Source organism: Petaurus breviceps, unplaced genomic scaffold (genome assembly GCF_028583685.1).
Source record: "Petaurus breviceps papuanus isolate PSGF00001 unplaced genomic scaffold, PetGlider_PUasm1.0 103, whole genome shotgun sequence".
Taxonomy (NCBI): Eukaryota; Metazoa; Chordata; class Mammalia; order Diprotodontia; family Petauridae; genus Petaurus; species Petaurus breviceps.
In genome coordinates, this window is record NW_027185588.1 from 3,492,199 (window position 1) to 3,519,732 (window position 27,534).

General features: G+C 37.2%; 1 protein-coding gene across 2 annotated transcripts in view; it reads right to left on the reverse strand.

Moving 5' to 3' along the window:
- The window catches only part of HNRNPM (heterogeneous nuclear ribonucleoprotein M), a 39,415-nt gene that overhangs the window by 2,938 nt on the left and 8,943 nt on the right, over positions 1–27,534 (reverse strand). The window contains exons 3-14 of one of the 2 annotated variants that reach the window (XM_069097326.1): positions 24,194–24,246; positions 23,259–23,266; positions 23,080–23,173; positions 17,136–17,327; positions 14,169–14,322; positions 12,771–12,820; positions 10,136–10,196; positions 7,611–7,712; positions 5,745–5,789; positions 5,362–5,442; positions 3,058–3,156; positions 1,087–1,880 (exon numbers count right to left, since the gene is read on the reverse strand). In XM_069097326.1, coding sequence (XP_068953427.1) covers positions 1,087–1,880; positions 3,058–3,156; positions 5,362–5,442; positions 5,745–5,789; positions 7,611–7,712; positions 10,136–10,196; positions 12,771–12,820; positions 14,169–14,322; positions 17,136–17,327; positions 23,080–23,173; positions 23,259–23,266; positions 24,194–24,246 — 1,733 coding nt within the window. Of the gene's footprint in view, positions 1–1,086; positions 1,881–3,057; positions 3,157–5,361; positions 5,443–5,744; positions 5,790–7,610; positions 7,713–10,135; positions 10,197–12,770; positions 12,821–14,168; positions 14,323–17,135; positions 17,328–23,079; positions 23,174–23,258; positions 23,389–24,193; positions 24,247–27,534 lie in introns of those variants that run through there. The other variant, XM_069097252.1, reaches the window with a different exon arrangement.

Consider the following 27,534-nt stretch of genomic DNA (forward strand, 5'->3'; position numbering starts at 1 on the left):
CTGGATTCCCAGTGCACCTCACACTTTTCTTAGGGAGTGGGCAGGAAATAAAGCAAGGGAAGAACACTCATCTATTATAGCTGAAAAAGACATATACATGAAAATATTTATAGCACAATTTTTTTGTAGTAGTAAAAAATTATGGACAGGCAGACTCCTATCAACTGGGCAATAACTGGAGATTTCTGTGGTAGGGATGACTACATCTACAGCACAATTATTGTGCTGTAAGAAATGTCCCATTTACAGAAGCATTTGAAAACTTATATGAAGTTTGGTGATGCAAATTTAAGTGAATGGAACCAGAAAAATATACACAATGCAAATGGAAAGAACAAAACAATCAAAACTGAAAGCAAAAAAATCGAAATTAAAATGACCCCAAAAATGAGAATGAATCACACTTTCGTCTCTTTTTTTCCAAGGATGGGAGACTCTCGAGAATTAGTAACTTCTCTAGCACAAAATATGAATGCAACATGAAACCTCACTAGTTCAAAATTTATCTAACAGATTAAAAAAAATTCTTCTTACTACTCCACCCTCCACCCACCTCTGGCATAATGCCTACCAGAGAAAGACCTTTATTGTTTGTGGAACTGCTTAATTTAATTCAATTTGCAGGTCTGATGATGCATTCTGGTATGTTATAGAAGGCAGGAGTTTGTGAACTTGACCATTTATCACTGATCTCATTTTAACAATGAGTTGGTCTACATGTAGTTTATATAGTAATGAATGTATGATGGGGGCGGCTAGATGGCGCAGTGAGTAGAGCACCGGCCCTGGAGTCAGGAGGACCTGAGTTCAAATCTGACCTCAGACACTTAACACAAAAACTAGCCGTGTGACTTTGGGCAAGTCACTTTACCCCAAGTGCCCTCAAAAAAGCCAAAAATAAATAAAATGTATTATGTCTAAAAGTAAATCTGATTTATTGTAAACTATTCTGATGCAACACATATTACTAAATAAAGTCAGTCTGGCCTCTTGACTGCATGATACTGCATTATAGAGGGTTTCCTGGGTTTTGAGACAGTGAAAGGATAAGGCAACAAGAATAAAAATAAAAGGTAGTAGACTTACATTTCTCACAAATATCTGGCAGGCTTTTCGAGCAACCCCAGGCACGTGGCCACCAGCACCTCCAAAAGACCCTGCAAAACTGCCTCCAAAGTTTCCCCTATCCATTTCCATAGCTCTGTCAAAGCTACCTCCCATGGCAAGTCCCATGCGCTCCATTCCTGAACCTAGGGCTGGACCCATAGTGGGACCCATTCTCTCTATGTTATTGGCACCCATACGGTCCAATCCCATGCGCTCTATGTTATTGGCACCCATACGGTCCAACCCCATGCGCTCCATGTTATTGGCACCCATACGGTCCAAACCAGTAGACATTCGATCCATAACTGGGCCCATGCGATCTATGCCAGTTCCCATGCCAGCAGGCACCATACGATCCATACTTAGACCCATGCGATCCATGGTGGTGCCCATGCGATCCACACCTGATCCCATCCTTTCTATAGTTGAGCCAACCCGATCTATGGGAGCAGCCATTCTCTCGATACCGAAACCCATGCCAGCCCCCATTCTCTCTACACCAGAACCTATCCTATCCATGGTTTGGCCCATCCTTTCAATGCTGGTAGTCATGTGGTCTATTCCAAGGGGACCCATTCGTTCTATTCCCGAACCCATTCTCTCTACAGTTGACCCCATTCGATCCATGACAAGGCCCATTCTCTCCATCTCAGACCCTACTCTATCCATTCCATGGCCTAGGCCAGAACCCATTCTTTCCATCCCAGCACCACCTATGCGGTCAATCCCAGGGCCCATCCTCTCGATTCCTGGTACACTGCCACCACCACCACCTAAAATAAGAAAAAACAGAGTGAAGTATTAGGGATTGTGGAGTGGCCAATGGAGAAATACTCTTAACTATCTGGCTTAAAAGGAAAGTGATAAAACTTTCATAAAACTGTGTATCCCTTGGGAAAGGGGGCAGAAATGGGGAGGAAAGATGCTTAAAATCATAAGCCAAGAAATCTTTTAAATTATCAAATAAAATCTTTTCAGGCCTTGGTTTAAGAGAACTACTTTGTTATTCTGCTAGTCCTGAGCACTTTTTTAGCAAGTTGGAAAGACAGTTAATTATGAGAAGAATAACATATGTAACACAGATAAATAATAAGTAAGGTAGATTTGTTCTTGTTCAGTTTTGTCTGACTGTGAACCCATTTGGGGTTTTGTTGGCAAAGATACTAGAGCTGTTTGCCATTCCTTTCTCCAGCTCATTTCACAGATAAGGAAACTGAGGCAAACAAGGTTAAGTGACCTGCCTATGGTCACACGACTAATAAGTATCCAAGGTCAGGTTTGAAACCAGGAATGAGTCTTCCTTATGCTAGGCCCAATCGATTGTGCTACCTAGCTACCCAATAATGTACATAAACTACTTTATTTACTAAATTTAAACCTACACTTTGGAACAACCCTTCCTCATCTCCTATACCCTTGGCTAATTCCCTTACCACAATTAAATGATCAGATGTTGACAGGGAGTCCAAAGGCAGGAATTTGGTTTAAAAATAAAATCATACAATGCTTCTGTGCTATGAGGTCACATTTCCAAAAACATGTTATTCAACTAACTTGAGAATTAAATAAAGATGTTTAACACCAAAGGCTTTCTAAATCAATTAGAAATAAGAGAACTGAGAATTAAGTCTCATTTAGGGCATAAAAAGGACAGCTAAACTTTTCTAAGATGTTAGAATTGCCCACAACTAGGTAGATTTTCTGTTTTCCAGATACCAATGAAAAATGGTAATAGTGATTAACATAAATAACAGGCTAAAACCACACAGGAGTCACATGTTTTTAAAACAATGTTAGAGAAGAGAAAAAACCACTCTATACCTTAATAATTTTAGGATACTCAAAACTAAGGGGGCACAATTTAGTTTAGAAGACTCAAATTATGCTAATAAACTGTTTCCAAACCAGAATTAACGCCTCTCTTAACTGGTAGTTCAAATGACTTCTTACCCATTCCCCTTCCAAGAGGTTCTCCAAAACTCCGAGCCATTCCCATCTCATTCCGAGCAAAGTCTCTCTCAAATCCTCCACCCATTCCTCGATCCATTTCTGTGGAAAGAATCACCTTAGGGGTTACAAAGTTCCCAGCTTAATTTTGGGGTATTCCCCAAAGAATCAACTACCACAAGATGAAATAGTCATTTCTTCCACAAGCAATTCTCTTTCTCAACATTATTTCTTGAATAGTTTTCTTCAGAGAAGCTCACATTTCACCAATACCTCTCCAAAGTATATGAATTGTTATCTGTCCATTTAAGACATATTCCAAAGGCAGAGAAGGTGAATTGTTTTTGATTTGCTATCTAGTCAGCAAACCAAAGGACAATTCCAATCTTCTGACTGGATGCCTGGTGGCCCACCAACTGGAAGGATGGGCATGGCAGAGAGGAAAGGACCTGAGACAACAAAGGGAAGTACAAATGCCCACTTGCTACTTCCTAGACATGGGACCTTCTCTTCTCAGAACCTCAGTTTCGTCATTTATAAAATGAGGATAATTATGCATGGTTCTGTTTCCCTTAGAGGGATGTTTCAAGGACCAATGGGAATAATGTACATAAAGCACTCTTGACCCGACACAGCACTACTGAAATAAGTTACTACCTCTTACAGAGTTGTAATTTTAGTTATTTCCTCTCTGAAGAAGCAGACAATTGATGAATTAATGTTGCTCTAAATAAGCCTATCTTTTTTTCCTCTGAGATTTGGAGACTTTTTAGCAATTACAGAAGGTGGCATTAGAGTGCCTTGTTACAAGATTTGACCTACAACTCTTGTGCTCTTATTAAGAATCAAGTTGATTTTAATCAGAGGGACAATCCCTCAGCACTGAATAGTTGTAGTTTTTAGTATCAATTCAGCCACTCAGTCTAATCATATTAAAGGGAATTAAAAATTCTTAACCATTTCATCTTCCACTTGCCTTAAAAGCTTTTCTCAGATTTATTTACCTAAACCTATAGGTGAAGTCTAAAGTCACTTACTAGAAAAAAGGAATAACAGATCAATTATAGCTATATTAAAATGTAAGTAACATGTATTTTGGGTATAAGTTTATAATAATCATATTGAAAAGGTTCTATACTTGGCATTTATTCTGCTGCGTTGGCTTTGCAGACATACACACCCTAATTTTATTTTTCTTTGCCTTAACTGGCCAACAAAGACACTAATAAATCACCTTCATTCACCTCAATCTCTTCTTTTGTAGAAACATTTGTGAAGCTTTTCAATGGTCAAAGCTCTCTTAAAGGCCATACTGTCTTACATATGCTCAAAAAAAAAGGTAGTAGCTAACCTTTAGAGAGCACTTTATAGACACTATCTCATTCAATCCTAAGAACCAGTAGGTATGCAAATATTACCTCCATTTTAGAGATGGAGAAATTGAGGCTCAGTAAAGTCCAGAAATCTTGCCAGGTCACACAACTAATAAGCACCAGAGTTTGGATAAGATCTTAGCCTACAAACCCAGGGTTCTATCACCTTGTCCATCTAGATGAACTCTAAGTTTCCTGCCAGCTCAAAAAGTCTGATTGAAAAGATTTTTAAAAGTCAAATATTCAAACTATCTCCACATTCCAGGAAATAAGAACTTCATTGGTGGGAATCTCTGTACATTGGCCTTTACACTGAGAAGCTACCCATTCCCAGATCTACTTTTTAAGGTCGTCTTTATACCACCAATGTAGTTAAAACCATGTTTTAGGGAAGATAATTATGTTCTACAATATATTTGAATTTATCACCTGTATGAAAATGGAATTTTGTTCGAAAAATAAAAACTTAAAAAAAAAATTTCTTTCCATGAATGTGTTCATATTTCTCTTCTCCACTAGGAAAAATCAACTTAGGCTGTACATACATCTTTTAAACCAATCACATTCATTTTTAAATATGGACACTTTGAAAGAACTTAGTATTCACTGCTCAGCTGAAAATTGACTATGTGAGGCATTTTTCTGTTTAAGACAACCATATGAAAGCTTTATAAATTGTCTGAGAAATTCCTGTTAAGCCTGGAAAACCAAAGAAAGCATCTAAAATAAATGTACATTGCATTTCCTGATTCATTTAGCAAATCTAGTGTATGTCTATGCTTACAAAGCCTTTGTTGGTTTAGCGGCAGAGTGGAAGTGGAAAATGGTTTTACTAATAAGTTTTTTTGGGGAAAATACTGCTTTGCACCAAGCTGGGTCTTCCATCTCAAAACAGAAGACTGGAGTCTAAATACTATAGCAACCAGATCCTCACCACTCATTCGGCCCATGTTCATGCCAGATCCAAACCGACCCATGTTTTCCATGCCGCCACCACCAAAGGGGCCCTCCATGCCTGAAATTAAAATGAAACCTTTAATCTCACTGCTAGGGAGCCATTGACACTAATTGGGGAAAACGACACTTTCATATACTTCCAGCTGGGAACTGACCAGCACAGTGTTTGTGCCTTTGGAAACAAGCATGTTACCTACCGTACTGGTTCTCATACCAGAGGGTAAGGGGGCCCTGTTGAACTAATGGCAGGGGAAGAGTTTCTAGACTCAAACTCAAAAATTCACAAGAGGGTGCTAAGAATGAGCAAGGGAGGGAAGATAAAAGATCACACAAATACTGGTTATATTAAGAATTTCTTACCTCCCATTTTGTTTATTCCAAATCCCATGCCTTCCATTCCCATTCCTTAAAAAGAAAAATTCAATGCAAACAAACTATATCAAAGTAGTAAACGATGCATCTTAGTTGAACAGTAACAGTGTAACAAAAAGGAAAATGCCATTCTCAATACCACCTCACCCTTTGTATAGTGCCTTTTGTTACAAAGTACTTTCACATTTAATCTTCAACAACCCACAAGTAAATCAGCCAGTTTATAAGCAAGGAAGTTAAGGTTCAGAGGAATTAAATGACAAGAATCAGAACTACCCAGAAGTCTTCTCTGACCTCAGAACCACAACTCTTTCTACAAAAAGTCATAAAACATGGCTCCATCAAGTGGATAATAAAGAAAACATCATTCAGCCCATTACTCCATCTAGCCTGTCCAGTTTTTGTTAAGACCCTGATTTTGTCATCCAACATACTGGCTATCCCTCCTGGATTCCATATCACGTGCACATTTGATATGTTACTTATGTATTCACACAAGCACTAAGGTCACAAACATAGGAGCTCTTTCTTATACTTTATCATGTTGCTAAACAATTGAGAAGTTGAAAAGACACAAGATTTCTCAATTATGATGGTCCCAGACTGATACCACTGGACCAGATATGAGTCAATATATATGGGTGTTATACTTGTCCCATTTTAAGTCAATTTATAAAATACAGCTTTTCAACTGCCAAAAGTTGCTATCTTTGATAACAAAAAATTGAATACGAGGCTCAGGAAGTTAAAGTGGGGAAGACCAAAAAAAATCTTAAAACCAAAGCATTTCTTCATAACATTATTAACACTTCAGCATCGACACCACAAGACTAGGCTTATAGAATGCAATGAAACTACTTCACATATTGATTTTCCTTGTTCTCCAAAATTAATAATAAAATTCTTTCAACAATGTTATCACATACTTTTCTTTCTTCTTAAATGAATCTAAGGGGGTGTCTAGGTGGCTCAGTGGACCTGAGTTCAAATCCAACCTCAGACACTTAACACAAAAATTAGCAATGTGACCTTGGACAAGTCACGTAACCCCAATTGCCCTGCCTTCCCCCATCCAAAAAAGAAAAAAGAATCTAAGCATAACCACTTTTCCCCAATAAAACAGTTATGACCACCATGGCTCAAAAGCTATTGGTATTTCATAGGGCTGTTTGTTCCAACACTAAAGGGCACCAAACTGCTAAGTCTTTCAGGTTTTGACTTTTTATGATTTTTATTTTTTTCTCTTTGAGGTCAGGAATTATTTCTAGTTGTAAGCTGTGTGCCTACCTTTTAAGGGTAGTCTTTAAAATGAAACCAAAATCAAATGGTTCATGTACACATCACCAAAATGATCTGACTTAAAAAAAAAATGTACTAGTAGCTCTTACAACCCTGTTTATTTTGGGAGGGTTTTCTTAGCAACGAACCTCTGGTAACAAGGAAATTCAAGCAATTATAGGGGTCACGTCATGAAATCCAGGCCTGGCTCTACCATGGTATGACCTAAACAAGACAAACTATCTGAATCAGTTTCTTCATCTGCCAAACGGAAGAAATAACTAAATGACCAACTCCACAAGGAAAGGGTCCATTTTTTCTTTTGTATTTGTTTGTCAGGTATCACAGTCAATCACATACTAAATGCTTTTAATAAATATGTTGAATCAACTTTCCTACCTATTTTAGGATTGTTTTAAGAATAAAACCAAAATAATGAAATCACTTTAAAAAATCATTTTCTATAAAAATGTGAGGCACATATTGTTCAATATATTTACTTTCACTATCCTCTAAAGGAAATCATGCTTCTTTTCAGTACAGTCAGTAGAATGGAATAAGGTGAACTGTCCTTACCTGCGGGTCCTATGTTGCCCATTCCTATGCCTTTATTCAGATGATTAGCATCAATGGGCTGTCCTCCTGGTCCTAGCCCCATGCCAATGCCACCAAGTCCATCTGAAGGGAAGAGAGATAGGTCACAGGTATCAATTTTCACATGTAAGAAGTCTCTAGAAACAAATCCATTTTGTTACCTAGAATCTATAATACCAGTCATACTTCTTATCCCAAAATGCTAAGTTACAGGTGTCTTCAATACATATATTTATAAGTACGGGTTTGGGAAGATCCTCCATAACCTTCCTTTTGTTCCCTTGTTTGAAACAGTCAAGTGCCTTGCCTAGAATTATCAAGTATCCAGATGTATATGATCTATAACCGACTTTTGCACTCCAATTTAGAACTCAAAAGTGACTGATCTATAATAATTACATATTAGGAAAAACCTAAAGGAAATTACTGGTGGTCCAGGAGTTTCTACTCAGACCATTCTCTTCCTCCAATTCAAACCTAGGGATAAAGTACTCAATGGAAATGCATAATGCTATGTTATAAATATATGTCTATATCTCAGGAACACCATAAGCTTCTATGAACTGGCCTAGGAAGTTAGTCATTACAGACTCTTAAGAGCTGGAAAGGTCATATAAATGAACAATGCACTAAGAACTATCCACATTGGCAGGTTAATAATATTGACTGAGAGTCAATGGCTACACAACACTACCTGATATGAAGGGTAATAACAACGGAATAACAATGCAATTCTTTTCCTAAAGCAGTTACCTAGAAAGCTATTACCAAATACAGCCAGGCCAGAATATATTTACAGCTTAGTAGGCTTCAGATCTCTATATAGTATACACTGTTGGGCTGCAGGGATGTCCAACGCTGTGCTATGTTTTGCACGGTACCTTAAGAGTTGAAATCAAGGCTAATTAGGTTAAGACTAGAGAAAAAAATTCTAGAAGAAATATTCATGGAAAGATCCTTCTTGCAAGCCAATCTGGTTGCCAGCAGCCTAGCTGTTTCTATTATTCCTTAATCAAGTAACACAAAGAGTTGATCTCTATGGTTTCATGGTCCCAAATCACACAGGACTCTAGACTCAAGTCAACACCTGGTTATGGACTTGGCAAGGCAAATAAACAGTCAATGAAAACAGGAGAGCACAAGATTAATGAGTTCCCTGGGACCAATATCCTATTATCAAGTTCAATATCACATTCTGCACCAGCTGAGGATGAAAACGAGTCAGCTTCTATATTAACAAACGGTTTCCAAAGGAAGCTTACATTATTTCTTATAATTTTGAAAGTCAAGTTAAGCATTTCACTATGGAAGGATAATTAAATGGCTTATAAAACACCTTTTTCACTATAAACCTATGAGGGTAAGTAGTCAAAGTATCATTATCCCCATTATGCAGATGAGGAAATTTAAGTTCCAAAGAATTAAGTGACTGGCCCATGATCACTAGCAGTAGGCAAGATTCAAACCTAGGTTCCTTAACTCCCAATTTAACACTCTGGCTATACCACTATATCATATGCCCAAAGCTAATTAAATAATGTTAAACTGTAAAGATGTGAAAATATATGGCATGAAGAGGGGATGGGAGTGGGAGTAAGATTAGTCTAATTCTATTTAACTGATTTATTAAATTACTCAGCAAAAAATAAGAATTGGAGAACATCTTGAAAATATCCTTCCTCTTCGAAGACTGTATCCTACTCTGAGCAGATTGAGGCCATTAAGTTGAGGTTCCCTTATCTAGTCCATTTTCTACCTTAAAGAAAAAAAATAATTTCTATTTATCTGAGAATCACTCTTTAAGAGTTTCTAGGGACCAGCCAATAGAGAAATCCTCAACAGTATTCCTGATAATAATCCATCTAATCTAGTTCTGATCACTTCTCTGCTATACTTATGATGATAAAAGCTAGCATTTACATAAGTCTATGGTTTTTTGCACAGCTTTACAAAAAATCATCTCATTTGATCCCCACAACCTCCCTGTGAGCTATTATTCACATTTTAGAGATGCAGAAACTGAAGGAAACAGAGGTGAAGTGAGATGTCTAGGGTCACAACAAATTTATTAAGTGTATGAAGTCAGATTTCGATTCAAGTTTTTGTGACTCAAAAGTTCAGAGAGCTACTCACTGATTGACATATAAAACTAAGGCCAAAGACAGTGTATTATTTATGAGTATCCACAGCTACATGAGTAGAGTGGTCAAGTAACCGTAAGCCATTATCTGTTTCCTTATCTGTAACAGGGGGCACACCTACAATGACCACACCTCATTACTTTATGAAAGGCACTTGGCAAAGTCTTAAGCCTTTCAATAGAAATGGAAATTGTTACAAATTGCTGAATTTATACTTATTTCATACCCTGAAAATCAGTGTAAGACAAAAAGTGCTTGCTAAATACGTGTGCCCACACACAATTTTCACATCAGTGGTCTTTTCATCAGAGATCTATCTACTTCTAAAGATTCAAAATAAATAAGAGCCATGGAATTGAGACTTACGAGGAAGTTGTTGAGGACGTTCAGGAGGGAAAAAGTCACCCTTTGGCAGGGCCCTCTCATCCTAAATGGGAAAAAAAAGAAGAATTTATCTTTCTCATGCACAGGAGAAAACACAGTATCAACCTGATCAAAATTAGCTATACAAGTTTACTGAATGCAATAATTATGAAGACAATTTTGCTCTGAAAGAAGGTTATTTGGAATTTCAGCAACATTAAGAAGTCAACTTCTAACTGAAGAATTGTCTTGAATTCTGACTTTCTCCTGTACTGAACCTTCAAAAGCCAGAATATTTCAAGCCTTTAAGGCTTCTATTATAAATACGTCAATTTTCTGTTAAGAAAATTGAAAAATTTTTCTTGACAAAGCCTTATATGTCTGTTAATTTTCTTAATGGATGCCTTCAAGGAAATCATTCTTCCCAAGGTACTAAGAAAATGCCATACTTAACTGACAAATAAAAGCTATTTGAAAGGGTAATAAAGCACATTATGACATTATGACATTCATTCAGAACTTAGTTCAGCCCTTCATTTGCTTCTTCAAAGGCAACAGTCCCAATATGTTAGGTTCCATCAAAAGCTCCTAAACCTTTTCCAGAAGTGAACAATCTTAAACTAACTGTCCAAGTATATGAATTTGTAAAGTCCTAAATGCAAAGGAAGGCTTTCTGGAGAAAGATGGCAGAGAAAGACAATAAAAAAGAAGTGCCGCCACCACAACAGGGTCTTGACTGGGAGTCCTTGTAGCTTTTGTAACAAGACAATAAAACTTAGATGGAGAACAGTGTCCCTGCCTGAGGCACCACTGCGATACTTAAGAGCATGATAAGCCACATTTGGGGAAACATTGGTTTTTTTTTTGTTGAACAGGCAACCAACCCTCATCTATCTATCCACGCCAAAGGCACAGAATCAAGTGACAGCAGATGATAAAACATTTTTGTCTTTAAAGCATTTGTTTTTGGTTTAGGCAAATATAACTTGAACTTGTACCCCTCGAGCAGATGTCCCTAAATGAGAACTGGGGGAGTAGTCCAGAAATGCTATGTGGAAGGTGGAAATCAAAGATTAAGTATCTGTTGAAATAATCTACAAATCATTAAATATTGTCAGAGGGACTAAGGGAACATGTTTCAATAAGAATAAGTTCTATCTTTTGACCTAAACAACTTTGTTTTCCCCTCCTGTGAATATATCTCTAATATAACAATAGTGGTTTATTTTAAAGACAACTGCATTAACTGGCTCACTATCTTGTCTCCTATTCATCTAAACTGTTTTAATAACTGGCACTTTTGACAACTAGCAATAAAAACGAACATCTGTGATGATCATAAAGCATAATTTGAAATTAAGATTCAATCACATTTAATATATTAGTTTTATACTTTACTGTAATCCAACCCATTATAAATCAGGAATTTATACGTATACAGTAACTACCTATACAACACACCACTTCCTACCTACAATAGATAACAGAAAAATTTTACCAATGAAGTGCAAATTTAAGCTGCCATAGATGGTTTAAAAAAATAACATCAATTTCACAAGCTCAAAAGGTTCTTAGCATGCATTAAGACCTTTAGCTACTTCTTTATAAACTGTTCCATTATCTAGATTACTACTGGATTAGACAGTAATATTGAAAGAGTAAAAATTGGATAGATGTTGATTGCTAATGGTTCAACAGAAGGTCTCCAGCTGAATATCCCAGGCACATTTGACATTTTAATATAGAACCTGGATGGATAAAAGCATAAATTCTATTTGTATCAAATTTACAGCTATAATAAAGGTGGGATGGATGATTAGCACGCTAACAGAATCCAAAAGGATCTTGATAGGTTTGAGTACTGTGCAGAATTAAAATGACATTCCATAAGAATAAATGTAAAAGTCTTACACTTGGGTACAAATTAGCACCACTCCACAAATTTAAGATGGGAGAGAAAAGGACAGATAGCTGTTCTCAAAAGGATGTAGAGGTTTTAGCATATTGAAAACCAATGCAAATCTCAGTCTGAATTAAGAAGTGACTTAAGCTTCCAGGAAGAGGAGTGAATGAGTTCCACTGTATTCTGCTGCCATTAAGACTTTATATGGAGTATTATGTTTAATTTTGGACACCAGAATAATGAAGGGCCTTGAGTTCATGTCATAAGAGAATCAGCTGAAGGAAAATAGCTTATTTAGCTTAGAGGAGAGAAAACTTAAGGAAGCCATGAAAACTATCTTTAAGTATATAAAGGTTTCTCATGTGGAAGAAAGGCAATATATTCTCTTTGACCCAAGAAGGTAAAATCAGGAGCATGAGGAGACTATGCTGGCAGACAATCAGGATTGCAGGCTTGTTATTAAAAAATAAAAAAACCCACAAAATTTCCTAACAAGAGCTGCACATTTCCTAACAAGAGCTGAAAGTGAAACAGGCTACTGAGAGGTGTGCCAAGTTCCCTCTCCTTGGAGGTCTTTATGTTAAAGCTAAATGACTATTTGTCAGGTATGTCATAGGAGGATTTCTTTCATGTATGAGACTAGATGACTGCTGTGGTACCTTCTAATTCCCAAATTTCATGATTCTGCAATCTAAAGAAGTATATATAATGGAGAAAGCCTTGTGTTAAACTTACCATCTTCACATGCATTGGTCTGTCAAACAGCATCTGGCCATTGAACATTGCTGATATATTAGTTAAGGCTATCTATTTGCTATTTTTCAAATCAGAGATCTCAAACTACTAAAAAGACCTATGTGATTTATTTTCAAATATGTTCAAGCTAATCGTGAGCACCATCATCACACTGTTGCATACACATAACTTATTTTTTTTTTCAATCTTCTTCACTTTTACTCAACCATGGCACAGTGGCCACAAGGGTCATGGGTCTTCAAGGTGAATCCTGGACTAAGTAGATCCACATACAAAAATGTGAGCCATTTCAAAAGAAATACAGTTCAATAAATATACTGTGGTACACTAATGTAAACAATGTAAATCAAGACAGCCAAGTATGAAGAACAAAGAATTTCTACCTGTAAAGACTGTTACAATGCAAAGTGAAAAAAAAATCAAAACAGAATGTGTATTAAATACAACTATATCGTAGGAAATGTGAATAAGAATGAACAATGAAACCTGGACACATCTAGTTACTGAAGAATTATGATGATACTTAAGTGTTGAAATTCATTCATTATAGTTACTAATAAGCAAATTTAGTATTGATATTTGGTTAAGTTTTAGTTTTTTTAAAATGGTTTTATTTAAATAAAATGCTCATCAAGCATACAGAGATTTTAAGGAACATAAAGTCTATTTAATCCACAATGGATCCTATTATGTGTAATAATGTCATCAGAATTAACATTTGTATAGCGATTTCAAATTTCCACCCTTGTAGAGGGAGGTCTGGTACTACAACAGGCTTTATGCCCATTTTACAAGTGAGAAAACAGGGCTGGAGAAACCACAGCAATAGTCCATGTCACAAAACTAGTAAAAAGTGTCCACAGCAGGTTTCAAACTCTCTCCAACATCACATTTTCTGTGGAAAAAGCACTGAGGTTCAATGTTTTTAGTAAATTGTAATAGGTATTCGAAATTTCAGAATTATTGGCAATTACACAGTGAATGGAGATGTCATCAGGTCCAACCCTGTGTAAAAATTACTCTCCTTTTTGTTCTCCCACTTTTCCATAAAAGTGAAGGAGCATAAATATAACATCAGACTTTCTGTGTATTTTTGCATCATTCTCTGGGAAGAGATGCAATACATTAATGCAAACAAGGAAATTAAAGACTGTAGGTGAAAGTTGTCAATAAAAATAGAAAGAAAATATGGAGACAAATCAGGCAAAACAACAACAAAATCCAGGCTCATTACATATCAACCTTCCTCAGCCTATTTGATGACAAAGGACTTTTCAAATTGAGGTAAAATATAATGACATGGTAACTGTCCCCGCCCTCCCCTGCCCCAACCTGTTTAATCATTAGGATGGTAATGATACAGATTCAAAAGGATACATATAGCCTGAACTGCTTCAATTGACTGTTCAAAAGTAACAGTGCCGATTCCACGACTTTTCCCGTCTTTATCTTCAAGAATGTCTGCTCTAACCACTACGCCAGCCATACAGAACACTTCCTTCAGTTTCTTCCAGCCAACTTTATAATCCAGCTGAAAAGGAAAGGACTCTGTATATCATGAAATATTTACAAGGAGTTTTTACTGCATAAACAGGATACAATACTTGTTGGAGCATATGTTAGGAAAAAAGGGTAAGAAGACTAAAGCAACTGCAATGTCATTTTTGAAGGGTAGAGATGCCTCATGGCATGCACTTCAACATAATCTACCACAGTTTTTTGGGAGGAAGCTACCTTGTACATCCCGATTGCTATAAAACACACTTTTGGAATTCCAGATACAATGATCTAAAAGTTAAACATGGCCCTCACCTGCTTTTTTCCTTTTCTGCCATTCATTGATCTTAAATTTCCAATACTGGCACAGTTATTTACTTATAAATGTTTGCCCTGCATCCAAATTGTAGAAAATTATACTTTTTTTTTGCCTTTTGGAGGGCAATTGGGGTAAAGTAACTTGCCCAAGGTTACACGGCTAGTTTTTTTTGTGAGTGTGGGTATTAAGTGTCTGAGGTCGGAACCGAACTCGGGTCCTCCTGACTCTGGGGCCAGAGCTTTACTCACTGTGACACCTAGCTGCCCCTGAAAATTATACTTCTGAAGATTAACTAAGAGTACAGAACCTTTGCACCTCCCATTTTAAAAAATATTTTACTGTTTTGTCAAATATTTTCCAATTACATAAAAAAATTTCTTGACATTTAATTTTTTAAGAATTTGATTTCCAGAGTCTCTCCTTCCAGCCCCTTTAGAAGGCAAGAAATATACTGATTATACATGTGAAATCATGCAAAATGTTTCCATATTAGCTATCGGCATCTCCTGCTTTTTAAAAATTGCTATTAGGGTCCTCTGTGTGACCCAAACAAAAAAGATTATCAAGAATATTATCCTAAAAGGTAGCACCAATACCAATACACTAAGAACAGGTAAGCCCTATCCTTAAAAATAAGTTTTGTTTGCTCAAAACTTCTACTTTCAGTTACTGCCCTAGGAAGGTTGTTGGATTTCCACAGCAACCCAGAAGAGCTTATTTAGCCCAAAGGAGAACAAAATACATGCAACAACATTTTAGAAGTACATTCTGAGCTCCAATTTAGGACCAGTTCCCAATCTTCAGCTTTTCTGTCAGTTGCTTCTGTTGCCTGGAGTTAAGGATCTATGGCTGGAATTCAAGAACACACCCCAAGTCCTGAGAGTCCTTCCTTCTCCTAGGCTTTTTTTTTTTTTTTTGTGGGAGAATAGAGGAAGAGACAAGAAAGAAAGATATGGGGGAGTGAGGGGAGATTTAATTGACATGGAGTGGAAAATTAGTTTATTTTCCTGACCAGTTGCTTCTAAAGCAAGACTTCTCACCATGGAAAACTGGCACATAACCCTATTAAATTTTTTTTAATTTGACAAATAAAATTTGCTGGTAACACAGAGGAAAAGGAATAAAAGGACAACCCCATTTGCAAATCCCTTCCCTATATACCATTCTCTTTTCCCTTTGTACTTTGAGATGAAGATAAAAGCCTAAAACAGATATCTATATTTCAGATTTAGGCTATTTTGATAGAAAAGAGGGCAAAATATGAGGAATTTGGAAGCTGGTAAAAGATCAGACACAGGGCTTACCATTTACCCTAAGATCAAAGAGCCTAAAGCCTTTTCTGCAAATTCTATTTCTGCTCCATAAAGGTCAGAAGCAGGATGGGGGTTAGTGCCCAAGCAGCTCAATACAAGGGTAAGTGGGCATGGAGAAGAATTACATTGCCATTTGTCAACTCTTTTGTAAAGATAATAATCAGTCACATGTATGTTACTTACTCCATATGTTATACAGATGCCTCTCAGAGACCATTTAGACCAATCCCCTCATTGTACAGATGAAGTAACTTGCCCAAGATCCACTGAGGGAGAGGTGGCAGAGTTGTCATCCAAACCCAGGCCCTGGGACTCCAAGTTCAGAATTCTTTCTACTCTATCACAAAGTCTAAAGATCATGCCCTCGTCCTTTGCTGGTCCTCCTTGTATTTTCCAGTAACAGTGAGCCTCCTGCAAGATCCTCCTTATATACTAGTTTTTCCTCTCCAAGCCTCCCATCCAATCATAGAATTTCCATTACCTTGATATGGACAAGTTCCCATACTAAAAGACCCAAATTATCCCTAACTGTAAGTTCAAATGATTTGAAATATTTTCAGTTCAATGAACAATGGTTGATTTCTGAAGAAAGCTAGAAGTGGGGAGATGGGACAGGAAAAAAGGCCTCATGGCCCTATGTACATCATTTACCCCAGAGTTGGAGAACCATTCATTGATACCATTGAGAACCAACCATTGATAGTACAGGACTGTACTATCAAAGCAGAGAAGACCAGGACTCAGGCAAAGACATAAATTGACCCTTGGTCATTCTCATGTCTTCTTCTCAGTCCTAGCCCTCCTTCCTTTGTGATATTGGGAGATGGAGCGAGAATGAAATGCCAGGCACAGATTTTCTAGTATTGTGGAATATTCTGAGAAACATTATTATATTTTATAGACTTCACTGATCCCAACAGAAATTGTTAAAAAGCCAAACCAAACCAAAGGCCAGGACATCCCTTTTCTTTCCTACAATCTATTAATCTACACTATTTCTGTCTTATCTCTGTTTTGTCCAGAATTGATACACAAATATCATTAGCAACAAGAATCAAACATTTAACACTAAGGTGCCTGATTTTCCTTAATCCTGTATATCTTTCTTTCCCCCAGTTCTTTAGTACTTGAATAACCTTTGTTCTACGAACTGCAACATATTAATAATTCATAACATCCAAACTTTGCATTTTAAAATATTGCTGTTTTACTTACATTTGCTACAAATACTGTGCTTCCAAGTCTTCCGGCCTGTAATGCATGGATAATCTCATTTGGGATGTTAGGATTATTTAGGATACTGGGTGGGATATTAATCATTCCTGGGCCACCTGGTCCCATACCCATCCCACCAGTTGTAGCCATCACCTTTTGCATTGCTCTCCTGGCATGTTCGCCATCAGGATCCTAAAACAAGCAAAATTATATTTGGTATATGTAATTCAGTAGTAACAAATATTAAGAGGTTGTATTACAATGTTTTTTATTTTCTAATACTCCAAACATTAATAGATGAATAATTAAGAACCTTAATAAATTAAAGAAGTATACTAGCCACAGCTTTCCAGCAGGAGTACAAACTTCAGGTCTGAAATGTGAAACCGACACTGTATACCCACTCTATGTACTCAGTGGCTTTCAATAAATTCTTGAAAGAGAACCTAAGAATAAGAGGACTATAGCACAAAATTTAAAAATAATCTACCCTCTCCCCCAGTTTAACTTAGAAAATCAAGTACCAGGGGTATAGTGCTTTAGCACTCATCTACAAACAGAAGTAGGAAATACAAGCCAGGGAAGAGGTTCATTTTCATTTTCAAAACAAAACCTGAATATAATGTTCTTGTATACACCACCCATCCTTTGTACTCACAGAAGCTAATACTTGAAGGCTGAGTATATTCGAAGTCATATAAAATTTATACAAGTCCATCTGAGATAGGCAGCATGTGTAGAAGCTAGAAAGCTGGTTTTAAATACAGGTCTTCTCAGCTCCACGTCCTACCTCTGACACATACCAACTGTGTGATCCTGGGAAAAGTCACTTATTTCTCAGCGCTTGCTCCCCACAATTCTCTAAGATGCAGAGAAGATGCTGATATATGCACTGGGTTTCAGTTTCCTAAACACGGAATTCCATATACTAATGGAATCACAGATCTGATATCTATCCTTTAGAGTCTAAAACTGGTACTATAGATTATAAGTTGGTAATTAGAGATAAGACATCAAAAGACTGATATATGTGTACTCATTTACAGTTAATTCCATTGTAAAAGTTTCTCATAATTTTCCCAGAACATATAACCAAATCAACTTTTCTTGATACTATATACACACAATTTAGGAATTCATACATGTTATACATAGCAAAGGTGTTAGGTAGATACACCACCCTATAATAAAAATTAACTTTTAGGTTTGTGAAGTGATTCACAAGTATTCTTATCTTTGCAACCATGTTGGGAAGTAGGTGCTATGACCTCATAATCTCCGTTTTCCATCCCCACTTCTAACCCACCACAACTGAGCCTCACTGTGTTGACCACCTTCTGTCCCTAGTAGCTTCAACAGAGCCTCAAAGAAGGTCAGGGATTACAGGGAGAAAAAGAACCAAGTTTCTGGTATCAAAGACACTAGGAAATGGGCCTGAAGAATCAGAACACAAGAAGAGAGAGGAAATGATCTTTAGCTCTTGAGCACTTGCCAATATAAAGGCTTCTAAAAGGGAAGGCACAAGACTATTCAGGGCTTAAAGGAGAACCCAGACATTCTAAGTATTTTGAAGGACAGATACTGCAGTTCCCTAACACAGAGCCTAAAACAGAAAAGCATTTCAAGCAAAAGAGGAAAGAAAATGCAGGAATGAGAGAAGTAAAACACCTATAATCATCTAAGAAATTAAATAATTACATAATACCTGCTTTTTAGGGGGAAAAGGATTGCAAAGTAGTAGGGTATAAATTAATTTTTGAAAAGTCAACAAAACTTGAAAAGCCTGAAATCAGAATTTTTTTTTGGAAGGGGGGAGGCAGGGAATTTAGGATTAAGTGACTTGCTGAAGGTCACACAGTAAGTATTAAGTGTCTGAGGCTGAATCTGAAGTCTGGTCCTCCTGACTCCAGGGCTGGTGCTCTATATACTGCCACCACTTAGCTGCCCCTGAAATTAGAATTTTAAAATAGAAAAAGCATAATGGCTTCTGGATTTTGCATAAACATTTGGTTTTTGTCTTGCCTTCAGAACCCAATGGGACAACAATAGGGAGTTCCCTCTGAGGTGCCAGACATTAATTACTGTTGTTGGGTCATTCAATGAGCTCCAAGTCCCTCTAATTACATTATCATATAAGCTCACAATGATAAAATGATGGCCAAATGCACCAGTGAAAATAAGATACACTAAGTCTATGTCATCCTCTTGGGAGATAATGAAAAAGGAAATGTGACCATGCAGGAGAGCATGTGGATGACCTAACCAGGGTTCTCATTCTGGCTTGCCTAACTAACCTAACCTCCTGAGTCTTCTGCTTCCCTTTTATAAAATAAAGGTGTTGGACTAGGTGGATTAAGATTCCTTCTAGCTCTAATACACTAGTCTCTCAGTAATCAATGTTATACAGGAGGCTTTTATACCCACCATTCATGTTTGTAGTACAAAGCTTGGAAAGTGAGACCAGAGTGACTCAGGAAATACAAAGCTAATGTAATTATAATACATTGTAATTTCCTCACAACAACCTTATGAGGCAGGTAACACAAAAATTACTAAACCCACTTTTGTTTTATTTTATTCAGTCATTTTTAGTTGTATCTAACTCTGTGAAGTTTTCTTGGCAAAGATACTGGTTTGCCATTTCCTTCTCCAGCTCATTTTACAGATGAGGAAACTGAGGCAAACAGGGTTAAGTGACTTACCTGGGGTCACACAGCTAAGTATTTGAAGGCAAATTTGAAACCAAGAAGATGAGTCTTCCTTATGCCAGGCCTGGCACTCTATCCACTGTGCCAACTCCATTAAGAGATGAGGAAATGAAGGTCAGGCAGGCTAAGCGATTTGCCCAGAAAATATAAATATTGAGGAAGGATTTGATTCCAAGTACTTCTGACTTCAAGTCCAATACTCTATCCATTAGATGTCACACTGCCTCTTAAAATCAAAATGAGAGGAACCTCAAAACCTGGTTTCAAAGCACCAGGCTACAGGTGAGAAAAAAATTTCTCCCTTCTGATGAGAGACAGTAAAGTAGGCAGTTAGGAGGTCTGGTAGTTAGCTGCCTTGTTGCAGTAATCAAGTTTTAAGCAAGGGGATAAAGAAAGAACTGAACCAGAAAGGTTAACACTGAGAATGACAAAGGAATACTATGAGGGCCAGACACATAGGAAGTACTTATTGAATTATTTTGGGAATGAATGAATGCAGTTTTGCTCATTGGTATTACTTGTTTCACACCAAATAGTGGCCTGCAATGTTATGATTATAATAAATTGCCTATAATGCCCCTTCCAATTTTGATTCCATGATAAGACCAGAAATCAAAAAGCTCCCCCTCTTTTCTCCTACACAGCTCAGTAGCTTAATAGTCCTCACTTTCTATACAACTGTTTGGAGAGAAATGTGTTCAATTGACAGGCTTATGAAGACTGGGTATTACAAGTAGCTCTTGCATTTTTACCTGCACTCTTTCCTCTCTGAGAGGGCAGAGACAGAAGACTTCCAGAGCACCCCAAGTAGCCCAAACAAGCTGTCCTTTCTCACACTCTGTACTTTTATTCTACCTCATCACAAAACCAAACCCGCTCTCTTCATCACCTGTCTTTTCTCAGCGCTCATCCCACTTGAGCTATGTCGCATTTGACACCCTGAGCATCCTGTTCCTGGACAATCTTTTTGTGATGCTGCCATCTCTTGGTTCCGTGACCTGAGTCCGCTCCTCAGTTTCCTCTGCTGCTTTATCATCTTTATTCTGCCCTCTACCTGGGGAATATCTAAGATATGTCTCAGGGCTTTGTCCTAGGCCCCCTTTTCTCTCTTGGTGACTTCATTGGCTCCTCTGGGTTTAATTATCCAGCTCTTGCATATGACTTAGAGATCTATATAACAAACCCAAGTTAATCCCCTAAGCTTTAGGCCTACATTCAAACGCCTCAATTAGATGTTTCAGACTGGACATATCAGAGAGATCTTAAACTCAAATCTGTCCAACACAGAACCACTTAACCTTCAGTTTCCTCATCTGTAAAATGGGGATAACAGCACCTATACCTTTCAAGGTTTATGAGGAGGATAAAATGAAATCATTTGCAAGGTCTCAGCATAGTACATGACACAGAGTAGACACAATCCAAATGCTTGCTATCATTACAATTATTTCTCTACTTACACACTTGCTTCTCACTTGGCTAATTCCAACAGCCTCCTAATTGGTCTCCCTGTCTCAAGCCTCTCTCCCCACTCTAAATTTGGCCTCCACATAGCTGCCAAAATGAGGCCTGATCTTGTCATTCCCCTACAGTCTATCTGCTCTTCCACAATCTGTGCCCAGACTATCCTTCCAGCCCCAAAGCACATTCTTCCTTACCTCATATTCTGCCAGCCTTCCAAACTGGCCTTTTCCCTGTTCCTCACATACAACACAGTATCTTTATGCCCAGAACACATTCCCTTCTCAATTCTTACCTATATAATCCATCTCTTCATTCAAATTACAGCTCAAGGAATACTTTCTACATGAAACCTCTCCTGATGCCCCTCCCCCAAGTGCTAATACCTTCTCTCACTAGAATCTATTCTATTTATGGTTACTAGGCATGTACATTCATATACATATTTGTTTCCACTAAAAATATAGGGATCGTTTCATTCTTTGTATCCCAAGCCTAGGCCTAGCATTGTGCCTGGCAAACAACAATCATTTAATAAACCACTGATTGTTTTCCAAGTCAGTGATAAAAAATTTTAAATGGCAGAGGTGCAAATACAGACCATGGGGTACTTCACTGGAGACTTCCTTTTAAGGTCATGGCAAGTACTTGGGGCTCTAGTCTCTACTTCTGTACAACGAGGGGGGCTGGACTAGACGGACTCTAAGGTCCCATTCAACTCTTCTTCAATGATCCTATCAGTCTTGCCTACATATTGATAGCACCCACTTCCCAGGGTTTTGTAAAGATAAAGTGAGTCAATATTTGCAAAGCGCTTAACATAGTGCCAAAATTACACAGGAGGTAGTAGAAAAAAAACTGTCCCCCTACCTCCACTATTTATTATTTCTTTTGCCTCATTTATTCTTTTTGTTTTCCCCATTAGATACATGCAAGTTCCTTTTAAGGACTGTTTCTGGAACTACAGATAATGCTTGGCACTTAGGTGTCATTTAAAAAAAAATAGTTAATTTGACTGATTGAGAGAAGGCAAAAATATAACTTTGAGTTCCCTCAGAAACAGGCCATTTAATCTGAGTCTGCCCCTAAAATGAATCTAACAACAAATATAGAAAAGAATTTGGTTCAAGTACTGAGGAAAGAGGCTTCTCAAATCAGGGTGGGCAATGGTAAGGCATCTGTAGCAAAGAACAATACAAACTAGACAATGGAAAAGGTGACCCCCAAATGTGGCACTGATAAATTATCCAGAAAAAAAAGTGAAATGATGCAAAACTAAAGAAAAGGAGGGTAAAACTCAAGGAAGGATGGCAAAATGGTATCTATCATATGCTGGCTCTTAGTATTACTAAGTCAGTTCCCTACTCAGGGACTCACACAACCCTATTAAATGTGTTCAGTGACCAATTTAGGGTGGGTTTAGTCCCCTAAGTGAGCACTGGTGTTACTGTGTCAGATTTTACCATGGTTATAGGAGGACAATTTTCAAATCTGCTAAAACTATGCCAGGAACTAGAGCTTCAGTGAATTTACAGTCTAGGTTCATTTAGAGACAGCATGGTATAGTAGAAAGGGCACTAGACTTAGGTTATAAGACTTGAGTTCAGGTCCTGCCTCTGACACTTACTAGTTAGCTGAATGACCCATCAGCGATTCCTTTCAGGAAAATGGAGCAGGAGTATTTCCAATTAGACATCTCAAGAATGTGAAGTGCTACGTAAAAATGTCACTCTTTAGGTTCCATAAATTAATCTCAGAGGTACTAAAAATCTTACTTCTTTGACTTTCAGAGGTCTTCCACTTAGACTATGCTTGTTCAAAACTTCAGCAGCTTTTTTCATGCTTTCTTCCATCTTGAATTCAACAACACTATAAAGAATATAAAAAAATATTAATGGAATATCTTGTTAACTTTGAAAACCTAATCATCAATAAATAATTAAAGAATACTTACGCACATCCCTTTAGAAGCAGCCACAGACCAACCAGAAGGGCAAGGAAAGAGAAAAAGAAAAAAACAAGAAAGTAAGTTCAAGGAAAACATTTTTTTTAAAAACAAACTAAAAATAAAGTTCACATAAAATTAGTTTAAAAATTATAGCCCTTTTAAGGGGAAAGGTGACAGAAGAAGTATCTTACCTATCCTTCCTTACTAAAAGCTGGACTCCATGATATCCTAGCTTCTACACATTACCAGGGTTGCCTTGTAGTTTCTGAAGTTGTAATAAGCAGACCTAAATTCAGGTTCTCCAAGAACACTCCACAAACTTTAGATCTGCTCCCCTCTGTAGTCAATCAATTCCTTGTCCTACTCATCTTAAATCCATCCCTTCAATACATTAAATAAGCTTGTCCTATTGATTGTTCTATGCCATCCTATTACATACACTCAACAGAAAATAGTTTAATATCTATTTGCCAATTTTAAACTTTCAAGTTTTAAGTATATGATTTATGCTTTACTGGCACAAGGGCAACTTTTCAGAAACGGTTTTTCACACAACTTACAAATTCAGCAAACAACCAAAAATAACATTTTCTAGAACAAGAACACACGTTTTACATTAATATGCCACCGCCAGAGTTCCATGCATAATTCACACACAGCCAACTCCTCTATTAACAAAGAGACGATGCTACTATTGGTCCCCAGTTACCCAAATTAAACATCCAAACAGAATGCCAAAAGCTCTTTGGACAACCATTTGGAGCAGTGGGACCCCCATTTGCAAACCCTCCCCACCCCCTTTCAAAAGTATGGCAATGTCGAATATTACCTATTGGTATCATAGCACTCACTACCTTCCTGAATTCATTCCACTCCACGCCACCATACAGTTACATTTGTCATGTAGTAAATCCACAGAAGAAATTCTCTCAAACACTTACCCTTGACTTTCCTTCAGCGTCCATTAAGAGCTCCACGTATGTTACCTCACCAACTACAAATCAGATTCCAGACGACACATATACCAAGGGAGAAAAGCCAAGAAAACAATGGGAATTTAGAACAATCATCAGCAACCTTGTATGGAGCCTCTGCCTTATAAGAAAGCCCAGAAACACTCCATATTCTCTAAACCACCAAGCTAGGCATTACAGGTGTGCAGTAAAGGTAGGTAAGACTAGTTTAACAATATGTCCTTGATTTTCCTCCCACCACAAACAAGCAATTTCCACAGACTTCCTCTCATGATATCAATTTCCTGTCTGGAATACTCATTCATGACTAGAGGCAATCCAAATCTATAGGAACTATGTCTGCACATTAACTTTTTGGGAAAGGAAGGAAAACATATTTTGATGGCTGTTTAAAAAGAATGCAGGTGAACAGTACATATTAGAATGCCACTAAATAGAAGATCCAAATGAGCACATAGATCTTGGCTCAGCACTTTATCCTGGAAATAAAGTTCAACTGGTTTGCTACAAAAACACAAAACCAGAGCAGCATTTAGATTCTCTTCACGAATTATGATAGGCATTTATTTACTCCTGCTGCTTTCAATATCTCCCTTCGGTAACAGAAAGAAGAAACCAAAATTTTATGCTCACTTTACATCTACAGCAAACAGCCTTATAGAATTCTGATCTTCAAAAAGGCTAAAATTAAAGAGCATTTCAAAAAGCTAATTCTGCAGGTTTTCCTCTAGGTTTGGATTGCCAATTCATGACCACCATAACCAGATTGTTTACCACCAAGAATACAACTACCAAAATGGCTGCTGAGTTTGAAGGAGATGGCTTATTGAAGCTATAATTTTTTAAATCTGGCTAAAAAAATCAGGTAGTCTTATATCTAAGCCAAGGGTTTTTATTTCCCCAAAGTTTAAAGAAAATTAGTTTAATAGTGCCAAAGACCAAGTTCATCTTCATTTGGTTTTGAGTATTTCTACAAATGTACAAGTTTAGAGGGGGGCTAGGTAACAAGCTATTCAGGTTTCATATCCTTTCTTCATAGACAAACACTTTGAATTTGATATGACAAGCAAATTATTTTAAAAGTCAAGAAAAGACACTAGCATTTTCTCAGGTAAAAGAGGAACGCTTTGCTTTCCAACATATAGTCAATAAAACCAAATAACTGCTATAAAGTGTTTATGGTTAAAACAAGCAAATTAGCCAAAGTCTAATATCCAGGGTACTTTCTCCTATCTAAAGTCTCCCAGAACAGCTAGACAGGCAATACTGTGTGCCAGAAAGCAGAGGGAGAGATGACTAAAGGAAAAATAATTTTCAAAAAATCATTGGACCTTGTGACAAATTTTAACTTTTTGCAAATATGCATGGGTTTATGTATAGTATAAAATGAAAAATGCCCAAGCATAAATAAAACAGTCTAGCCAAAAGCCTAAGTACACTTTACTAAATTTAGATGGCCCCCATTTTACCATTTGAAATAAAAACAAAAACAATTCCACAAGGCCAGTTTTTTTTTTCAATTGCCATTCATTTCAACAGCAGCAGCCATTAGAGGACCAACAGCCCTTGTCTCTATTTTAATGACATATTGTGTCAAACTGTAAGACGAACCCCAAGTTTATTAACTTTAAGAACGTGATCCATTTAACAATGTCCTTTAAAAAAAAAAGAATTACAAGGTGTGACTCAAATCAGCTATAACTTACTGCCAGATTTCAAATATTGGTGCATGTTAAAAGTCAGCGTCCACGTTCTCCATAAACATTTTATAGAACAATGTGACTGCTACCTAAAAGCCAAGACCAATCTATCCAAACCATACCTCCCCTCCTTCCATGGTCATATAGACATTTTATAACACTCTTTTCTTCTAGATTACAAATGAAAAAGAAGGTTACTTATTTATTTCATGTAGCTTTTGATTTCAACAAAATTCTACCTTGGTTTCTAATTATTTTGAGATTTAATCAGGAAAGCAGCTGGACTATCTTAGTTCTCATTCAACATCTTCAAACAATGAGGTCTCGGCAAAACTTTAGGGTTCAGTTTACCCTGCATTGGAGATACCAGTTCTATCTTAAGAGGGTTTCTAGAAACTAGGTTAGACTTTAGCAAATTAATGGCCTTTTGTTTTTTTTTTTAAGAGTACTTTAGCATAGTAGTTAAAACGACTTAGATGAATTTAAAAATAAAATTTGCTAAAAAATCCACAAAAACTTTTGAATAAAAAGTGTTTTCAGGTAGAAGGAACAGCCAGCAACTGACTTTGGTAACAATACCTGATAAAAACCACCAATGTGCGCCTCTCCTCAGAACAGTTCCTGGTACACAGTAAGCACATAATAAATATATGAATACACCCTTGCTTTCTTCTTCCCCCCCTTTTCCTATGGGTGGGGGCAGGAATTGTTCTAGTAGCTACATAAGTTCTGGTTAAAATTTAAGATTGTATCCAGTTTTAAGTATTATGCAAAAGGCAATTCTATGACAACTGAAGAACATGAATACAAAATTATGAAAAATCCCAAAGATGGCCTCCTTTATCATGCATTAAAAAAAAAAAGGAAAACCACTTTCTCACTGGAACAATCAATGAATCTTGCTGCTACAAGCAACATTCAATCCAAATCAAAGAACGGAGACAGCCCCTTAGAACTAAAATTTATTTGCATGAATCTTAAATGTACAAAGCTATTAGTGTTTACCCAACTCTGATTAAAAAGGGATATGCTTCCCCTTTTCTTCCTTAGTCTGCAATGAGATGAAGGGATGTAATGTAGACAATACAGTGTCAGTGAAGAGAGCTCATGCTTAAGTATTACAATAAAAATCTACCCGAGATTTTATGGACAACAGGGGATATACTGTAGCATTAAAAAAAAAAAACCCACAAAAAACTGAAATCCCAATCCAAAACCAACAACAACAAAAAAAAAAAAAAACCCAGAACACGCCTCTCACCTCACAAGTCAATTGTCCACACCCAATATTTCAAAGAAGCCATGGTTTAAAACTGGCTTTAGGATGCCTCTTCTGGGAATTCATAATGTGTGACAAAATAATTTAAATTTGCCCAAGACAATTTGACAGGATGTAGAAAACTGAACCAGAAGCTTCCTTTTCCCCAAATCCCAAGTTGAGATAGCCCTACCCTTCAGAATGATGCAAAAGGTCAACAACATAATGTTGGGCTCATCTCCCAGGCTTCTGATTATCAACCCCACAGATGTCTATCTATGTCTACTCACATTAACTGAGGTTTCCAAATAGCAGAACCCAATTATAGGAGTCAGCCTAATTCCTCCTAC